Source organism: Sarcophilus harrisii, chromosome 3, assembly GCF_902635505.1.
Source record: "Sarcophilus harrisii chromosome 3, mSarHar1.11, whole genome shotgun sequence".
Lineage (NCBI taxonomy): Eukaryota > Metazoa > Chordata > Mammalia > Dasyuromorphia > Dasyuridae > Sarcophilus > Sarcophilus harrisii.
In genome coordinates, this window is record NC_045428.1 from 5,875,391 (window position 1) to 5,896,160 (window position 20,770).

General features: G+C 42.5%; 1 protein-coding gene across 4 annotated transcripts in view; it reads right to left on the minus strand.

Moving 5' to 3' along the window:
- Positions 1 to 2,436: 2,436 nt before the first annotated feature.
- The window catches only part of IL1RAP (interleukin 1 receptor accessory protein), a 135,771-nt gene continuing 117,437 nt past the window's right edge, over positions 2,437 to 20,770 (minus strand). For 3 of the 4 annotated variants that reach the window (XM_031957422.1, XM_031957424.1, XM_031957425.1), the window contains exons 9-11: positions 18,402 to 18,551; positions 16,516 to 16,659; positions 2,437 to 3,717 (exon numbers count right to left, since the gene is read on the minus strand). In XM_031957422.1, coding sequence (XP_031813282.1) covers positions 2,996 to 3,717; positions 16,516 to 16,659; positions 18,402 to 18,551 — 1,016 coding nt within the window. In that variant the 3' untranslated portion in view covers positions 2,437 to 2,995. Of the gene's footprint in view, positions 3,718 to 7,877; positions 10,657 to 16,515; positions 16,660 to 18,401; positions 18,552 to 20,770 lie in introns of those variants that run through there. The other variant, XM_031957423.1, reaches the window with a different exon arrangement.

Genomic DNA, 20,770 nt, shown 5'->3' on the forward strand with positions numbered 1-20,770 from the left:
ACACACTCATCTTTACCTCTAAGCTCAAATGAAAAATCCACTGTTGGCATCAAAAGTCCTTGACGCTGTGACCCTTTTCCCAGACTCCTGATTGCCTCCGCTCTGCTGCCCTTCACATGCCACCATTTCCCCGCCCTGACCCACCCAATCTTCCTCATTTGTGATCCTTGATTCAGTCTTATAACAGAGAGCCCCACAGTTGGAGAGTCTTGAAAAGGGGAAGGAAGGGGATAGAGTCGAGACAGAGATATAGGTCTAGATTTAGAGCTAGCAGAGACACGAGCTCAGAATCCACGCCAAGAGTCTAGCACCGTTTAAGCTTCAACCTTGATTTTTGAATCTATACAATTGGGATACGATCCCTGGGATGTCAGCTCCACATGGTAGTTAGGAAAATGAATGCAACAATATCAGTAGGACCTTAAAAGTGCTTTACAAATAGAAGACACTGTTTCTTGAAAAAGGACAATTTGTAATTAAAAAGAGAGAGGCAAAACGAGCTGCAATTGCCTACTTGAATGTTTGTTGTTGGCTGCTTCAGGATGAGGGTCACAGGTCTGGCTAGTCCATGGGCCAATCAAGGAGAATTTATTGGGTGCTTCCTCTATAAGTCACTAGTAAGGGAGTTAGAAATCAAGCTCAGTTCTGATGATAAGCATCTGAACATAGGGAGGGGAAGATGCAAAGTTCAGGAAATCCACATCAGAAGATCAACCATTTGGGAGGGAAGTCCTGCAACTTTGGGCCCTGACATGACAGCCAGATCCTTGGATGCCTTTGTATATCCAAATAATTTTGTGTAAGGAGCAATTTCTCAAAAACTATCCTGGTCTTCTGAAGGTTTTCCCTTCAGTTCCTTGGGAAGGGTCCTGGGATTTCCCTTCATATCCCCATAAGCCAACACTACCTCGGTTCCCATTTCCTCCTTTCTCTCTTTCTCTGTGTGTACATTTGCATCTCTCTCTCTTTGGTCTCTGTCTTTCTAGAATGTCTCTCTGTTTTTGCCGGTCTCTCTCTGTGTCTCATTTGCAGCTGTTTGCACCAGTAAGACAGTAAGTTGTGTAACTTCCAATATTTGCAAGCTTGCTCAATCACAGAAATGATTCCCCATTTGGTTTTTCAATGGGACAGAATGGGGAAAACCATTCTGTCCGGACCTGGAATAACCAGTTTCATATTTCTACTTATCTAATGGGATTCTGGAGCAATAAAGAGTGAGGTGGGAATTATCTTTCTTCTTGCCATCTGTTCTTCAGAGTTTGGAGCAGGGTTGACCATCCCACGCAAAGACATGAGTATCCTACAAAAACCAACTTCTCCCCCACAATCCTTTTCCTGTGACGTGGGCATGTAACATTACATTTCCAGCTCTGTGCCCTTATGGCTGGAATGATCTTATTCCTCCTTTTTGTCTGAGAAGGACATGGGGGGGTAGCTTTCTTCTATAGATTCTTCCTCCTGATAATTTTCCTCCTTTCAATAATTTTGTGTTTTCTTAAATGTGTACGTGCTGCCTGAGGGCCAAAGCTTTTAGTTTTAGTTTTTTGATTTTATTTTTCATACACTTACCCTCTAACACATATAGTAGGTGCTTAATAGATGCTTGAAGTTGTTGTATTCATATGTCTATGACTTCTGAAAATAAATTACCTTTGTGGGTGAGCCTCCCAGTGATGCATGCAAATCATCAGCAATCCCAGCTTCCCAGGGAGCTGTTCCAGTCCCTGTGAGTCATGCACAGGGGGAGAACTCACACCTGACTCCCATAGGTCTGTCACCTGTGCTCTCCCATATATAGGTGTATGTTTGTGTGTATGTGTATCCATATATAGAGATAGGACAGAACTCATTTTCGGTAATTTTCCAAAACATATTTTACGGTTTTCAACATTGCATCAACAAGCAACCATTCCTTCCAGCCAAGGGCAGCCTTAAGTACCTACGTCCATCATTCCTCATGAGCAACTCTCCAGAAAAACCTGGCATTGATTTCCCGGCTGCGAGTCTCTGAACCAAGAGACATACCGCGCCATGACTAAGAATCCAACCATTCCAAACCAAATGGTTTATGGGAAAAGGCACTTGGGAATATGTGGGACTCTCACACCATAGCCGTTTGGCCTAGGCTGGGCTCGTTAGGAAAAGTCACCAGTTCCTTCCGGAACTGGACTGGATCTGCCCCCTCTGATGTCCGGGTTCTGACCCTGAGGAAATTTTAGGTCAATCCCCATCCTTTTTCTTTTTTCATTTTCTGGTTTGTCCAGTGGTGTTCGGTCCCTAAACTTCTCAGCGTACAGTGTACAGTGGCTTAAATCAGATTGTTCCACTTTCCTGGGTCCTGAACTGGGACAGGACTTACTCGAATCTCACCAGTCTCCAAAGAGAGGAAATGAGCTCTGGTCTGAATTTAAGCAACTGTAAATGGGAAGGAAGGAGTGAGGTCAGAAGTTTAGGACAAGTGAAAGGCCATAAAAATAGAACTTTATTAACACAATCATCGGGTAGTCTGGGGAACATGAGTATGCAAAGGAAGAAGGAGCTCAGTGTAAGGTGAGCTTCTGGGGCTTGGAGGGAGAGAGGAGCAGATGGATGTGGGGCTCCCAGTTTTTTGGGTGCTCCCCCTCCCCCTGTTTTAACATTAATATGGGATGAAATCGCTTCTCCCAGGCACGGTGTCTCCCCTCCCAGGCAGACCCACCCTGAATGCTTCCCAGCCCCAGTGCCCCCGACCCCTCATGTCACAAAGTGCTCCCCCAAAAGTCTTTTCTCAGGCTTTAGGTTTGAGGGGCAGGGTGGACTCTAAAGAGTCAGACTCCAAACAAGCTCTCATGGCAGCTGGGAACCTACGAATTCTTCCTTTGGGGATGAATCCAGGCCTTTTGTTGTCAGGAACGAGTGAGAAGTCTTATCGATAAAAAGGACACCATTGACCTATGGCTTCCTGTGGATTCAGGGATGGGGAGAACAGGGCGAGCCGCCCCCGGACACTTGGGCATCAGAGGACATAGAAGTCGTTGTTGTTGGAGAGGTCTGTGAAATGGTGGAGGGCCAGGGCCGAGATCTGAGGGGCGGGAGTGCTCAGTCTGTTCCCGTTTGGGACCCAGTGTGTTCCCACCTGCTGGGGCACAGGTTTGCAAAGGTGGGTCTCCCACTGGGGCCGGCTGGGAGCTTCTGCTCGGGTTTTGTTCCTCAGGGGCTTCTCCCCTTTGCAGTAGGTGACGCAGCAGCGACAGGCGCCCAATGGCTTGCCGTGATGCTTGCCTGCGGCCCCTGGTGGGGCTGGAGCTGCCCCCGCGGCCCTCCTGGACCCCAGGAGCTCCGGGGGCACTTTCAAGCGGCCCCTCCTCCTCTGGATGTGGTCGAGGCTGATATCGGACTGGGAGGAGCAGCTCTCGTTCCAGCCTGAGCCGGCGCTCAGGCTCCGCAGGGGCAGAGCCAAGCGCAGGGCCTTCCAGAAGCGGGAGCCGGGCCTTTTGGACCTCTCACCCTCCCAGCTCACGAAGGAGACCGAGTCCTTCAGCTGGAGGATGCTGGGGTGCGGGTGCTCCAGGGGTCGGTACTCCACCACCACCAGCTGGGTGGCGATGGAGTTCTGGCAGAGCACACCCAGCTTAAACTCCAGCAGGCTGATGCTCTTCTCCGTCAGGTAGTCGGGGCTGAGCACCACTATCATCCTCCGGCTTCTCTGGATGAAGTCGAAAACCGCCTCCACGGTGTCTAGACGGGAAAGGCAGAAAAGAGAGACAGAGAGAGCGAGCTAGCGAGGGGAGGAACAAGCCTCACAAGGCCAGAATTCCCTGGGGAGGAGGGTCAAGAAAAGGCGGCTCTTCTTTCCGGAGGAAGAGGACTGAGCTAGGGAGGCTGGGATATACCGGCACTCAGCTGCTCATTTCCCCTATTTTTCCTTCTTCCTTAAATATTATTCTGTGTTACAAGGGAGAGATACTGAAGAGCACTGGGGGAGAAGTGAGAGGGAACTAATGTGACAAGCAACAGAGTATATATATGTGTGTATTTATGTATGTATATATATATATATTATAATATAATATAAACACAATATAATATATACAATATAATATTATATATAATATTATATAATATAAATCTACAATATGATATATAATATTAATACAATATAATATTATATATAGTGTAAATATAATAATATATGTATATATTTACATAAATATATACACATATATATCTCACCCTGTATTCTATATCTACTGCTCTTACAGGAAGATATATATGCAAGTAGATGTGGAGGAATATGTGCATTTGTTTTTACATATACATGTCTATACATATATACATACACATATATATATATATGTCCACGTGTATTTCTATCTTTCTATATCTCTGTCTATATAGCAATAAATAGGTATTACTTCACATAGACAGAGACAGACAAGATCCAATCCACCGTGCTCACTAGGACAGGCCACAAGGCTCAGCTCCTCCCTCTTGTTTCTCTAAAACTATCTTTTCAGCAATAATTAGGGCTTGGGGAACGGAAGTCAAAACTCTACGGACTGGCTCCAATTCAGACATTTTCTCTGTTGAATCTGGGGAAAGGAGGCTGGCTTCCCCTGGAGGAGGGAAAATACTAGACAGCAGCATTTCAGGAGAAGTCCTATCCTGTGGCGGATGGTGCTGAGTCTGGAGTCAGAGCAGGCTCGGGATTAAATCTCACCTCTGACTCTCGTGAGCCGGGAGGCCCATGGCCATCACTTGGTCTCCCTGGGCTTCAGGTGCCTCACCTGCCATGAGGCAGCCTCCTGTGACGACTACCGGGCCGCTGCTGTCCTGCACTGAGATAATGCTCCTAGAGCGTCTTGGAAGTGATGAAGGCCCAACGTGAAATACAACTCCCTACTGACGATACACCAGCCTCCCCTTCTAAGATTTTAAAGGAAATGGACCCTAAAAAGCCCTGCTGCCAAATGTGCCTTTGAACCCAAAGACACTGAGAGTTATCAGTGAAAGGAAAGACTGAGTCCCATCCTTTTTATTCCCACAAATGAAAGCCAACAAGTTGCAGGTAACTGGACCACAAGGAAGCTGACGGGGATTTAACAGAGCTAGGTGGCTCATCAAATTAATTCTGTCCAATTAATGGAATGATCATGAATCTTTAATGATGGCAAAATAGATGCAAGCTCAGCAAAAGACCTGTTGGCTGGCTTTAACCAGAAAGGGTGTGTGTGTGTGGGGGGGGGGGGAGAGAATAATAGCTCAGTAAGCATTTTTTAAAACCTCCTACAGAGCAGCCTAAAATTCCTCTTGCTTCTAAAATCCAAAATTTTCTGCTGACTTCCCTCCTTTCTTCTGGTTTAGATGGACTATCAACAGAGGCTCGCAGCCTCCTCCCTCTTGCCCTCCATCCCATCCAATTTGCTACCAAAGCTCCCCGTTTTCTCTCTGTAACATCTCCAACTCTTCTTTCCTCCTCCACTGCCACCATCTTGGTGCAGATCCTCATCTCCTCACACCTGGACCGTCGTCCTAATCTACTGGTGGGTTTGCCAGCCAGAAATCAGTTTCCCACCTAGTCCGCCGGGCCATCCTCCACACAGTGATGTTGCTGAAAGAGCCCAGGTCTGCTCATGGCACTTGCCTCCTGTCACCTCCAGCCACTCCTCGAGGCTAAAAATACAAGTCTCTGGTTCGCAAAGCCACTGCCCTCCTCCACTAGCCTTCCTAGTCTTTGCTTCTCCTCCTCTCCATCTCGTGCTCTCTGTGCCACTGGTCTCCTTGCTGTTCTCCCAGGATCCTCCATCTCTGAATTACGAGCCACTTTTCCTGGTTTCCCCCATGCCTGGAGCGCTGTCCCTCTTTAACCCTCCCTCCTAGCTTGCCTTCCTGATGTCCCCTCCTCTGGTGACTATTTCTACTTTATCTGTCTTCTTTGCCCACTGTTCTCCCCATGTTCCCATCACACTATGAGTTCTTGAGACCAAGGACTCTCTATTGCATTTCTTTGTATCTTCGTGCTTTGCACAGTTTCTCCACATAACAGGCACGTACTTTATTGACTAATAGCACAGTTGATGAAAGTGTCTGATGATGGTTTCCATAATGGAAAAAATACTTTCCATACACTTCATTTTTATGAAATAGAGATATCCAAAGGGGTTGCTGTCTTCTAAGTAGTCTCTAAGCATTTGCTCCAAGATGCTATCTTAATTTAAAATTAATTTAATTTAATTAAAAATTTGAATTTCCCCTTTATCTATTGCTTGCAGTGCTCCTCAGACCCTTTCAAAAATCTCACCAGTGAGGAATCTCTGACTTTCAAAGAAAGTCAGCTGGAGCCAAAGCTATTGCATATGAGATGGACAATTACATCAGGCTAATATTCTGTTTTAAAACATAAGTCCCTGGGTTTGTAGGTACATGTGTGCATTTGGGAGAGGGTAGTGGAAAAGCAAGACTCGGGAATTGTTTGCAAGCTCCTAATCTGGCTTGGAAGTAGATTCCTAGTTGAGGGGACTGTTTATCACCAGCCTGTACTGTCCCTTTCTAACATCCTTAGTCTAGCTGGAGGTTACCATGGAGATTACTCTAGTTCTATCCTCTCTGTTGCCATCCAAGCAGGCTGTATAAAAGATAGCAAGCCTAAATCTCTGTCTAACATTTTAATGTTGAGTGAACAGAATGCTGATGGGGTGGAAGGGGGATTATCTGGCAGGATGTTTACCTGGGAAGAAGGTACAATTTAGCTGGAGAGTTTCAAAATCCTATTTTATCGTGAGGATTTGTTACAGAATGATAGCTCTTCTCTTTAAATCTTCTTATTTGGACATGTGCATCTGGTGGGGATGAAAATGCCTCTGAATCACTTGTAGCTTTTGTCTCATCCCTGGGAATACTTTGGGGCTCCAGGGTTGGACACAAAGCATCAAGCATAGAGATTGAGTGCTGGGAAACCAAAGAATACTGTACAGCCATCAGTGGAGGAGAGGATTTGAGTGATGTCCAAAAGGGAAAGTAATAGTTGGAGGTAAAGGGTCTGCATCAAAGGATAAGGCATCCCATCAACTTTATGAGTGACCACTAATTTTTTTTTTGACTTCTCTTAAGCCCTGGGTTCAAATTCCCAAGTAATTGTGCTACTTGCTTTCTGATTGACTTTGTGTAAACCACATTTTTGATTTAGTATCAGTTCTTTCATCTGGAAAATAAGTGACTTGGAATAGCTTTCTTCCAAGATCTATTCTAGTGTCAGATCATGCCCTAGGTGGGAAGATAATTCTAAAAGGGCAGTAATGAGTAATGTCCTAGAGAGAGCATTCACCTTAGCATCAAAAGCCCAGAGATTCTGTCCTGCCACCGTGACCATCAACAACTTGCTTCTGAGAGTCATGTCTTGAATGATGCTTCCATCATGGATGGATTCCTTGATCTAGTTGTCTCCTTACTACTCTAATTGGCTAATTTATATAGGAGGGAGAGAAAGCTATATGTGAGATCGGTCACATTTGACACATCTTAAGGTGGCATTTTGCAAAATCCATGAAATGACCAAGAATCTATAAGCTGCCCTCACATTTGGGCTTTGCTATGGTACTAAGTAACATCTGTTCTCAAGCAGGACCAACCCCTACCTTGTTCTCAGAAACTCCTCAAGTACAAATGTCTTCCTTAAGTGAAATGCTTTTTGGGATTTTATTTGATTCTTTTTCATGAATGGTTGATTTTAATCTGGTACCTGAAACCCCAAATAAAACATACAAAAAGAAAAGAAATATGCACAAACTAAAATTCAAAATGGAAAATAAATGGTTTATTTTAAAAATAAACAAATTTATAAAACAAACAAAAATACAAAAATACAGAGATTTTAAAAAATCTCAAAATATGAAAACATACAGAAAGAAAATATTCAATGAACAAGTAAAACTGCGTCAAATGGCTAATCTATCTTTCTGATTAGATTTAGCTTTCTGTCAACTTCTGCTAAGTTACAAAAGGGAATATGGTTCATTTCTAAGGTACCGGTTATCATAACTTATCTTTTCTAGGGCTCTGGGTCCATTTGGATTCAAAAAGACCTTGCAAAAATAGCCCTTTTCCTGTTCATACCTGCCCTCTTCCCATCCCTGTCCCCGCCAAAGCCCACACAAACCCACTCTCTGCCTGTTCCTCTTTGGGGCAGAAATTAGAGGCCAAACTCTGAATGTGGCTTTATAAGCAGCAGCACAATCAGCAGTGATATTTAAGAGGTTGCATTTGGACTAGTTCAATTCCAGGACAACTGTCAATGGAGATATAATACCAGGGAGGTCAGGACACCTGGAATATAGGGGCGGGCTGCCTCATGGACAACAAGTCTCACTAATTTATACACAGAAGTCTAGTGGGTTCATCTGTGTCAAGTAAAGGATCTACACTAGACTCCTGTTCCGATGATTGATGGGCAGTTGGGCCCAGGACACAGGGGATGTTTCTATTTCTTTCACCGGGGCCAGTATAGACTCAGCACTAGTCCACATCGAGGGCTGGTTGGCTGATGTGATCTTTCTAATGTTGAAAGAGCCCTATCTATGGCACAAGACATGGAAACAAAGATGATGTCGACATTGTTACCTCCACAATGCAATGATGGAGAGCCAGGGATTCAGGAATGGTGATCTAGGCTTAAGAGGGTGTGATAGGATGGGCAGCGCTCACCAAAGCATCAACAAGGAGAAAAGGGAATACAAAAGGGTTCTGCCAAAATTAGCTAGAAGGCTCCTTCCCCAGCCCTTCTGGAGGGAGTCACAGACAGCAGGCAGAGGGAATTTGGCCACAGAGCACGCGGACCAGAATCCCAGATACGCTCCTTCCTGCCGTGTGACTTTGGCCAAGCTCCTTAGCCAGATAGGTTATTTTACCAGAGATCACCCTACTTGTGGTATGAAATACTTACCACATGGGAGCAAAGACCTTATACACATACAGATTGTGTAGTAGCTTTATACACATATGTATATTTAAAGTTATTATTCCCATGATGGAGGCGTTCTGGGCACATGTGGAGATATGTCCAGAGGTGACGAGCTAGAAGGCACTGGCCAAGGGAAAGTAGGGCTCTTCCCTCCAAGTGGACAAAAAGTACAGAATAGGAGCTGTACTTGAGGAACTAGACAATCCCTTGAAAAGATGGCCTTGTGTGTATGTGTGTGTGTGTGTGTGTGTGTGTTTTTTTCCTAGACAGAAGTACTCTTATCTAAACCTCTTATCCTGGATTCCCAGAATCCATAGTAGATTTCTAGTAGGATCTAGGAGATCCTACAAATAGGATCAGTGGTATGTACCCAGAAGTCACTGGCCTTAAATTTAATAACAAAAAAATAATAAAAATAAAATTATTAGTGCATCCCAAGGAAGTCAGTAAGTGAAGGGGAGCATCAGATTAGACTCGACTTCTCGTCCTGATTTGACCCCACTTAGTCTTAACCTCTGTCTCCCCCATCTGCAAAATGGGTATGATAGTGTCTGTAATGCCAGCTAACAGTTGCTATGGGGCTCCAAGGAGAAAACGTAAGGAAAGCTTTTTGTAAACCAGAAAGCACCATTAGACATGGGAGTCACGGAGCGATGATTTCAGTTCTTCTGAAAGAACAGCCCTCACCTGTGGCTGCCGGGGAGTCAGAGACTCATGCGCCAGCCCTGTGAGGGGTGGTAAGGGGGGAGCGTTCCCAGCTGCCCTGGCTTCCGAGGTAAGATTTGTTAAGGGTGCAGGTTAGTGAGGTTTGGGATGGGTGCAGTGGCAGAAGCCAGAAGCCAAAAGCCAGGCTTCTGGTGCTTTTTTAAAGCCCTTGGAGTCTGTTCTCAAAGAATGAGTGGCAAAAATGGGGAACCAAGTAACCAAACTCATCCCCATGTCTCTATCTCTTGGACTGTCCGTTTCAAAGAAGGGAGCCTGGGGAGCTGGGAAGAGTTTGATTTTTTTTTTTTGGGGGGGGGGGCAAAGATGGAATCCAAAGAAGTGAGTTTTTGTCAGTTTGGTTATTTTTTCAACCGGGCTGGAAAGTCCCCCCAGGCAGGACCTTTCCTGGACACTGCTTGTGGGTGATACGATCCGCCATTTGCAAACAGTCATCCCAAGCCGGGCGCTCTCTCCAGAGGTCAAAGCATCTGCTCCAATCATCCTAATGCAGCCCAGTTCCTATCTCTTCTATTTGCTGGAGGGGGACACCTTGAAGGGAGAAGGGGGACCGCCCTCCCTGAAGGAGCCCTGCCTGACCTAACACCCAGAAGGACCTGGTCTCCACGCCACTGTCCCAGCCCTCTGTGCTCAGACGTTCCTTAAGGAAGAATAGGAGAGGCCGTGCTCCTGGCTGCTGGAGCGAGCCGGCCTCTTCTTCACAGGCATGGCCATCTGCAGCTGCTTCCAGAACCTGCCCTGGGGATACCTGGACTGGTCTCCTTTCCACTTAATGACTGTGAGTGCCGTCTGGGCCCGCTTCAGCTCCTTCACCTTGCTCTCCTTGACCGCTTTGTACTGCACTAAAATGACGTGGATGCTGCCCCGAGAGGCCATGCTTTCTAGGCCAGCTTTGAGCTCCAGGAGGCTCTGGGTCCCCTGGAGGATGTAGTTGGGACTCAGGACAACCAGCAGGCGTCTGCTTTTCTGAATGAAGCTCAGAGTCTCGTCTGTGACAACTGAGAAAGAAAAGACCGCGCTGGTTAGTGTGGGTGGAAACCAGGTCGCACTCACTGGGAGCAACCCTAGGAGAGGAAGGGGTGTCCGAAGTTAGGGACAGGGACCGGCCTATGAGGCTGTGATGAGACCCTGACATTGGGCTCCGCTCCTGAAAGCAAGAGTGGAACCCACCCCAAGGGGAAGTGCCAAGAAGTAGAACGAGCATTTCCCCCAGAGAGATGCTGGACTGCAATGCGCGTGTTGTGTCTTGTCTTCAGACCTAGTTCTGAGGAAGAGGATGTACACACGTGTGTGTACTCACACATAAAATATACATGTATGTACACGTACATGTACATGTGCACATGTGTTCTTGGGAAGAAGATGTACACACGTGTGTATGTGTATAAAATATGCACATACATGTACATATGCATGTATACATGCACATATGTTCTTTTTGTGCTGACAAAGAAGGGGAAACTGAGGGGATGCCCATTAGTTAGAAAATGACTAAACAAATTACGGTACAGGAAGGGAATGGGAGACTGCTGTGCTGTTAGAAATGATGAGCAGGATGGTTTCAAAGAGGCCATCAGAGAAGAAGATTTCTATGAACTGATGCCAGAAAAAGTGAAGAGAACCATGGGAACAATCTTTACAGTGACAGAAATAATCGGAAGGATAATCATTTCCAAAAAACTCAGTAACTTTGATCTATACAACGGCCCATCACAGCTGCAAAGGATCCATGATGAAAACTGATCTCCATTTCCAGTTAGAGAAATGATGGGTTCAAAGTGCAGATTTCCATATATTTTCCTCTTTTTTAAAAAATCAAAACATGACTAATGTGGAAATATGTTTTGCATGACTTTATGTGTCTAATGGATGTCTTCTCAGGATGTAGAAGGTGGACTGATGGAAGAAGAAAATTTGGAACTGAAAATAAAAATGAAATTTAAAATAATGAAAAAGCACCCTGTTCTGGCGCCAGAGAGAGGCAAGAAGATTGTCCTGTTAAATCAATCCTAATCCAGGTTTTTACAAGGACTAGAAAAAGATCTAGGGATTGGATCATGGGAGCTTGTGTGATTTGGAGCTAAGGAGGACACCTCCATGGACATTCCTAAGCAAACACTCTCTGAAGAAGAAAAGAGGCAAGGAGAACCCCGTAGACGGAGCGCTGGACTTGGAACCAGCTTTCCCACTTTCGACCTACATCACTCTGGATGAGCCACTCATCTTGGCAGTGTTTCACTTTCCTCCTCTACAGCTTGCTTGGATGAGATGATCTTGAGGAACTTTTCCCCTGCAAGTCTGTGATTTCCTGATTCTAGAAGTAGATCATTGGAACAATCCCCAGTGACCCATATGTTTCACCTTGTATCTGTCACTTCAGAGGATCCTTTGTGATTCTCTGGCAAACGGCTTTGCCTTCCATACCTGGAATACATTGCCCCATCACCATGACTCTGAGCTCACCGGACCTTGCCGAGATCGCAGCCCAATTTTACCTCTCTTATAAATACTCCCCTCCGTTGGAGTATTTGCTCCTCGAGGACGGGGACAGGTTTTTGTCTGTTACTATCCAGAATTTCACCCTTCCATGCTTACAGTCTGCGTCTGTATCTGATACCAAGAAAGCACTTATTAAAGATCTGTTGACTATAAAAGGAGGAGGATAGAACAGATGACTGAATGAGTAAATGAAAAAGCATCTATAAAATCTGCTTACAAAACTAGGGATTTGGACTAGAGGTCTTCTAAAGACTTCACCTTCAAAATGCTCATATAAGGTACTTCCTGTAAGGACTTGACTTTGAAGTACTAACAAAGGACAGTTATTATTAATGTTAATTTTGGTAACACTGGGCAGAAGCCCAGCTTGACCCTTTCATTTTTTCTCCCAAAGTCCCAACTGGGTTCTTCCTGCCCTTTTGATTTTAGCACAACGGCTTCATTCTCAGACAGCATCTTCTGAAGACAAGAAAAGCACATTAGTCTTACAACTGAGTGATTTTTGGCATGAGGAAAAAACCTCTGCTCTTACTCTGAGGTCTGGGATTAATGGTGTAAATTAACCCCTATATTTTCCCTCCCTAAACTTATATCATTAATGCAGAGGCAAGAGTTTCTGCAGTGACTATTTTATATATCTGTTTCAATGACAAGCCTATATTTCCTTTTGATTGGGGGACAATACAAAGACAATAGAGGAGAAGGAGCAGGGGAAGGAAATGTTGAACAGGATGATTTCTCTTTTCAAGCTTCTGATAATTTTTTGTCACCAAACTCTTGTAAATAATCCATCTCCTGGGGGCTGATTCTCGAGAGCTCTGTAACCCTATTCCCAAAATAGGGGATGGTGCATTAAGACTCTTCCCTCCGCCTGAGAAAGCCTAATGGACAGTTCCCTGTGCTCTCATGAGCCCCAGCAGCATCGTCATCAGCTCTCAAAGTAAAGAGGTAACAGTGAGATTCCTGAAATGATAACCTTGAACAGGGGCCAGGGCCAAATGGACCATTCACCCCACACAGCATGGCCAAGAGCTACTTAGAGATGAAAGGAAGCTGGAAAGGGTCCAGAGGAAAGTAAAAGTGACAAGAACCAGGTCAGAAGGAAAAAAAAGCTTTTGGAAAAAGTCATGCAGGGACAGATGCTAAAGAGTCCTACTGCAAGGCTCTCTGGACAGTGATGGCCATGACCTTTTGGTAGTTGCAGAGGAGTCAAATGGCTTTCCAAAGAAGCAGTGAAACTACGGTCCTTGATCAATGTAAAAGCAGACACCTCACTCCAATCCTCCCCAGTCCCTATGGCGATCAGTGATGTAGAAAGCTGGAACCCTGATCTAGCGTCCATCAAGTCCAGGTTCCAATCATACCCAAGACACTTGGAAGCTGAGAGAAGCAAGATGAGTCATTTCTGGAAACATGAGAGCTTCAAAGGGAGAGGGGGGGGCCGGCCGCTAGATTTACCTCAATCTGGAATCCTATGATTGGATATTTCAGTTCAAGGTCTGAACTACCAAGTTTGTGAGGGCAGGGCAGGGCAGGGCTTCCCACATACCCTTCACCCAACCACAACCAGTGTCCGACAGACGGAAGACACTCAGCAGTGCTTTTAGGTGATGATGGAAACATGGGGATGGCCATCATCCTTCACGGTTTCCTTTGAGAGAAGGACTCCAGAAAAGTCACTTTGGTTTTATGAATGAAATTAAGATCGGGCTCAGACTGAATTCATGGTTTCTGGTGCTTAAACAAATACAACAATGAACCCAGCAGGAGCGTACCCTCCCTAATTCAAAATGAAGGTAACGACAAGTGAGCCTGCTTCTAGCATCCCTGTAGTAGAAGGGCTGAGGGTGGAGTGATTCATGGGATCTGAGTCATTCATTAAACACCTACCGTGTGCCAGGCACTGTGCTACGGCTGCCATTAATAAGAGTGGAGGCAGGGAAGAGATATCAGCTACTAGAGACATCAGATTGCTGAGTTCAGGCTCTTGAGCAGCCCCTACTCAAGAGAGATATGCTAATGAAAATGGATTCTTAACGGCCTATGAAAGCAGGTCCGCAAGGACCTTCAATTGGCAGCTCCTTTGCCATAATTTGGCGTTACTCCATGGGCTCTTCAGGAGCAAAATTGCATTGCCTTACGCATTCTGAATTACAGACTTATTAAAGTGTGGTATCTTTCCTCCTGTCAGTCTGGATAAATGTCTTCTATATTTTCTGAAAATGTGTAGCATAATGAGAAAGGAATCATAGAAAAAAGCAAAATAAAAAATTGAAAAAGCAAAATAAAAAATAATTAAAAATTTAAATTTTAAGTAAAATATAAATTATAATTTAAAATTTAAAAATAAACATTTTAGATTAAATAACATCAAACTAAAATTTATATTTAACTAATTAACTAAATGTACAGAGTGCAGATTACAGATCCCTGGATGAAATAATCTCTTAAATTTTTGGCATCTCTCCATCTATGAACCTATCATCTTCTGAGAACTCTTATTAGAAAAGTTGAAGGAAGAATATAAGAAAGTATGAAAGTCATAGTCCCCTTGAATGCATGGGAACATGCAGATTAAATTAACATGTAATTAAAGAGGTAAATAAATTCTAATCCAAACAAAAAGACATTGGAAATTGATCTATAAAGGATATCTCTAAGATAAGGGTTCTTAGTCTTGGATCTGTAAATGTCCCTAGGAGTCTACAGAGAGATTTCGGGGACAAGTTGAACTTGGATGGGGTGATTTTAACTTTTACTGAAATTTAGCATTCTCCTCAGCTATTTAAAAACATAATTCTAAGAAGAGGTCCATGGGTTTTCTTGGACAGTTCAAAGGTGTCCGTGATTCAAAACAATATAATGTCACCTGTTTTCCACTCTCTCCTGGATATCTACTTTTCTCAAGAAGAGTCTTTGGCTGAGGAATTAATTCCAAGATGCAGAGTAATGCCTCTTGTGGGCAGATTGCATTTGGTTTCCATTTTCCTCAATACCTAGCATAGTACCTGGCCCATAGAAATTATTGAAATAATTGTTTGATGATTGATTGATACAAGTCAGATACAATGAGAGTCATAGCATTTATAAGGCTTTCCTTCAAATCTTAGCTTAAATTCCCCCCTTCCACTAGAAATCTTTCCCAACCCTTCTTAATTTCAGTGTTTTCTCCCCATTGATTATTTCCTCTTTATCCTGTACGTAGCTTGTTTGTACATATTTATTTTCTTGTTTTCCCATTAGATGTTGAGCTCTTCAAGGTCAGGGGCTGTCTTTTGCCTCTATTTTGTATCCTCAGTCCTTAGCACAGTGCCTGACATGTAGTAGGTGATTGATAAATATTTTTTTGAGTGACGGAACTGAATATTTCTTAAAAAAAAAAAAATGAGCCATGATAGCCTCAGGACTGCCTACAATTGTGTGTCCATATGGCCTCGATGAGCTCATTTCTATGAATCACTTATTAATCCATATTTGAACAGGGAAATGGTGGGTGCTCTGGTAAACTGGATAACATTTTCTACAGTATTACCTCCTACAATTGCCAGAAATAAGAAGTCATATGTGTGTAAGTTCCTTAAGGTAGGGACTATTCTATTCTCATGTTTGTAGCTGTAGTTCTTAGTATATTCAATAAATTCTTCTTTATTCAAATTGAAAAATGTATATGCTATTTTCCCCTAAGGAAAATATAAGTTCCTTGAGGGTAGGTGCTGTTTTATTTCAGTCTTTAGATCCCCAGTGTTTAGCATAAAGTCTATATGGTTGTGGTTTTTTTTTGTTGTTGTTGTTGTTTTGTTTTTGTTTTTGTTTTTATTTAAAAGTTATTTTACTATATTGGATGAGAGTTTAAGAGAAAAAAAACAGGTTTTGTTAAATTTTTTTCTACAACTTTTTTTGTATCTCTATTGCTAATTACAATGCTTAGGACAAAATGGATGTGAATAGACACTTGTTGAATATCAAGGAGTAATGATAATAATTAATAATCATTATTATTATTATCATCATCAGAGCTAGCATTTGTAAAGAAATCTAAGGTATGTGCTTTACCACCGTATCTCATTTAAAAGACATTTAATAAATTCTGCTTGTACTGAAATAAGTTGTGGCTCTGTTGTTTCACCTGGATGAAATGTCGCTTTTGGAGGCCAGTCCTATCCAATTTTTGTCTCGATTCCTGACATTCAAGAGAGTGACTGGGATATTACAGGAGGTAGGCCCTTGGTGAGTGATTGTTAGATAAAGTGGGACGATGAGGATGGGCTGTATGGACGCAGGGAGAGAGGCTAATCTGAATTGTAAAGCTGGGGAGGATAAACCTGGCTCTTGTCGCCACTGCTCATGGGAATACCTACTTCCACCAGGCAGGCTATCTCTGTCAAAGATGCACAGCTTGTATCCAAATTCATTTTCCAAGACTCCACGAAGGGTCAGAAGGACAAATTCCTCTTCTTCAGCATTCCGTGCATATGAAACATAAATATCATACTCCTTCCCATCTAGCCAAAAATAATAATAATGAAAATAATAATATTAATAATAAAAACACAGACACAAGATGTGTCAGGAAAACTGTTCTCTTTGGGGACCCTTTTGTGCCCTTACATGAAACACTTCCTTCTTTGTTATTTAGCTGTGTCCCTGTACAAGTTACTCACCTGTGACTAACTTTTATGTGCCTCAGTTTTCTCACCAGTCAAATGAAGGACTGGGTTCAGTGCCCTAAAATCTCTTCCAGATCTGAAAGGAACTGCCTTGGATTCTATGAGCTGGGGGTGATTTGGCAGATGATTGTCTGGTTAGCAATTAGCAACAATTCTCCAGGATAAGTAGCGAGTTTGAGAAATAGACCTAATAAAATTTAATTTTATGTGAATCTTTCTGCATTACAATGAAATTCAGATTTCATAGCAAACAATGTGATTAGGTTGAGGCTATGAAAATGTGCACAATGGGGACAAAACTAAAGAGACAACCCATTATGAGAAACACTGTAAAATGTGACTTTTTGGAGGTCTGGATTACACTAGACAGTCTCTAAGGTTCCTTCCATTTGTAAAAGGTAGAGCTATTTGAGAGCAGGGACTATATTTTTTGACATCCTTTGTATCCCCTAACACTTAGCACACATCAGGTGCTTTAATAAATATTAATTGGTTGATTCCTCAATATTAAATTCTAAAGACATTTTTATGTTTTTATATGAAATACATTATATTTCATGTGAAATACATTATATATATATATATATATATATATATATATACACACACACACACACACACACACATGCATTCATGGACCTGCCATATGGTGATTAGGAACAATGAAACAGTATCTGCTTCATGTGTGATGTACAAAAAGCGAAGTTGAGGAGAGTTCCCCAGATTTACACTTCACACCAACATATATTTTGAATATAAGATATCACTGAAAAGGGGCAAATATATTAACATTCCACCACAATCCAGAAATTCTTAAGGATTAAAGGATGAATCAACTGGACCCATTTTCTTCTCTACTTCAATTCCTCCGAATGAATTAAAACTTCCATCGTGTCTAATATGGGGTTATGGGATGAAAGCCATTAAAACTTGGGGATTTCAGAATTCAGTTGGAAAGAGGTCTATAGAAACTGATTTTTCTAGACTTCCCACAGGATTTTTCCAATTTACAAGAAATGTGTACTCTGCAAAACTTGATTCACCTATATATCTGATAGCATTGTTATCATTTCATCAAGAAGCTCTTGCAATATGTTTCTTCTATCTAGAATTAAGGAAAATTAATCCTATTAGAGAACCAAATGAATATACATATAAAAGAAAACTGAGTAAAGTTCTATTAACAGGAACACGTTTGCTTTGCTCGCACTGAGTTAGAGAAAAAAGATGAGCACATTGCCAAAAAAAAAAAAAAATCAAAGAAGAATTTTTATTCTATCAAGGATTCCTTCCACAAATGGTGGTCAGAGATCATTCTTGTGTCATACTTGCTCCCATAATGAGTTTGGGGTTTTGTTTTTGGTGTGATCCAATACAATGGGGCTTCATGAAAATAATGATTATCTCAAGGTATCCAGAAGTTATTCAGTCATCAAAAGAGAAAAACCTAAAAGACTCCATGGAAGAGATGGTCTCTATGAACACCCCTAGGTTTGAATCTAAGACTCTACAATTTTACGAACATGCTTTGAAATGGTCTAAATACAGTAAGAAAAGCTATTTACAGAATTGCTTACCCAAAATGGTTTCATCTGTCCCAAAGTGAGCCCGGTAGAACAAGACCATCTCAAGCCAGTAGACGTGGTAGACCACAATCAGAATGATGATGAGCACAATCGTCACTGCAAATCCACAGGCCAGTTCCACGGTGTATCTTGGAGGTACAACTAAAAATCAAGTACAGAATGGTAGAAAAACTGAAGTCATGACTTTTGGCTTTTTGTTCCACCTCAGCAGTTCTCAAAGGCCTTTCAAGCCATTGCCTGAATCACCCAATAAAAGTGGAAGAAAAGCAGAGTAGGGATTGATATCTTCATTTTACAAATGAGAAAACCGAGGCTAAGTCATTGACTGGTTTTCCCACAGTTGAATACTAAGTAAAGTGCAGGATAAGGACTAAAAACCTGAATCTAAGTCACAAGAGAAAAGTACTGAATTTATCCAAATTTTGATTAAGTCCTTGGTAAACTATGTAGATATTAGTTGCCTTTTGATTGGTAAAGTCAATATTGGTTAGAAATAAAAAAAAAAAAAAAACTTGATTGTAAAATCTTAGGGAAGAGATAATGGAAGAGTGGGAGAAGGTTGTTTAGATGTGTGTGGTGACCTGTTCCTGTGAAATCTGCTGCTGGGGAAGGCTGAGGATAGTGGGTCACTTCAAGTTGGGAGTTCTGAGCTGAAATGGGGTAATCTGACCAAGCAGCCATACTGAGTCTGGCCCCATTGGTGTAAGTCCCCAAGAGTGTAGAAGTACAAGGTAGCTAAAAGGGTGAACCAATCCAGGTCAGAAATAGAGCATGTCTGTGTTCCCATGTTGATCAATATGAGATCAGGCCCACCAGTGACCAATGCAATTTCACTTGGAGCAACATTGGAAAACTCAGTCTCCAAAAATAATCACAATAATTACAATAATAATAATAATAATAGTAATGTATTTCTTCATAAGACAGCAAAAAGTGGAGGGGAAATAGTTTAAAATAGATTTTCTGAGAAAGCCAACTAAGGAAATTTTCCTTGTAGGTACTTAAGGATAATGCTGGAAAAGGCTAAAATTAGATCAAAATTGGTATTAAAAAATATGATAAGCTTGATACAGCACATGCTTCACTGTCAAAGAAACAGAGCTACTGAGTTTGAATATGGCCATCAACATGCCAGTTGTGATTCTTGAGGAAGTTGAAGGCAAGAAAGATGGGGGAAAGCTGGATCAGAGCAATTCAATTCAATAAACATTATTATATAATGCTAGATACCAGGCTCTGTGCTCAGTGAGGAAATACAAATAAGAAAAAAAGAAAGCCTCTGCTGTCAAAGAGATTACAGTCTGATGGATAGTGACCACCCAGGAAAGAAGTCACGAAAGGGAGGTGGGGATGGAAGCTCAGAGGATACACAGCCAGGGGACATTTTTTAAGTTGGCAAAAGGCACAGGAGATTGAGCTGAGAATCCAGTTTCTGTTCTCTACACAAGAAAGCTGGGAGGACTTTGGTACCCTACTCCCTAATATTCCAATCAGAGGGGAGAAGAGACTGGGTGAGCAGTGATATTGAGGCTTGAGGTAACATCCTGATGATAAGATTAGAAGTAATGAGCTTCTGCTGTAAGGGGCAGAGAATTCAGAGCTGAAATCAGGCAGGGCTGCATGTGCAAAGTGGATTAAAACAAATGGAAAGATAGCTAAGTGCCTCAGTGGATAAAGCACTGAACCTGAAGTAAGGAAGGGTCATTTCAGGGAGTTCAAATCTAGTCTCAGACACTTTTCATTTGTGCAATTCTGAATAAGTCACTTAGTCCTGTTTCCCTCAGTTTCCTCCTCTGTAAAATGAATTAAAGAAGGAAATTGCAAGTCATTCCACCATCTTTGCCAAGAAAACCCCAAATAGGGTCTCAAGAATCAACCGTGATTGAAAATTGGCCCAATAATATAATCCATAGTATGTAAGGTCTAGGTAATATGGTTTTGAAGATATTAAGGGAGAGATTCTTGCAATAGTTTTCTGATTATTCTGCTCGCCTCAAGTTACTCTCCACTTCAATCCATTCAGCTACCAAAGCAATTTTTCTAAAGCACAGATCTGTCTGCATTACCTCGCTAGTCAATAAATCAGTGACTCCCAATGCCTTCCAAGATCAAATAGAAATTCCCTTATTTGGCTCTTAAAGGCTTTCACAACCGGGCCCCCTCTAGCTTTTCCAGAATTCTTATACCTCACCACCCTCAAAGTGCTTTATTATGCAGTATACTGGCCCCCTGTAAGACTCGGCTAAATCCTTTTTTCTGCAAGAGGCTTTTTCCTGGTATCTCCTCCTGCTAAAACAATCTCTCTGAGATTATCTGTCATTGACTGTACCTGTGGATACATACACACATATATGTTGTAA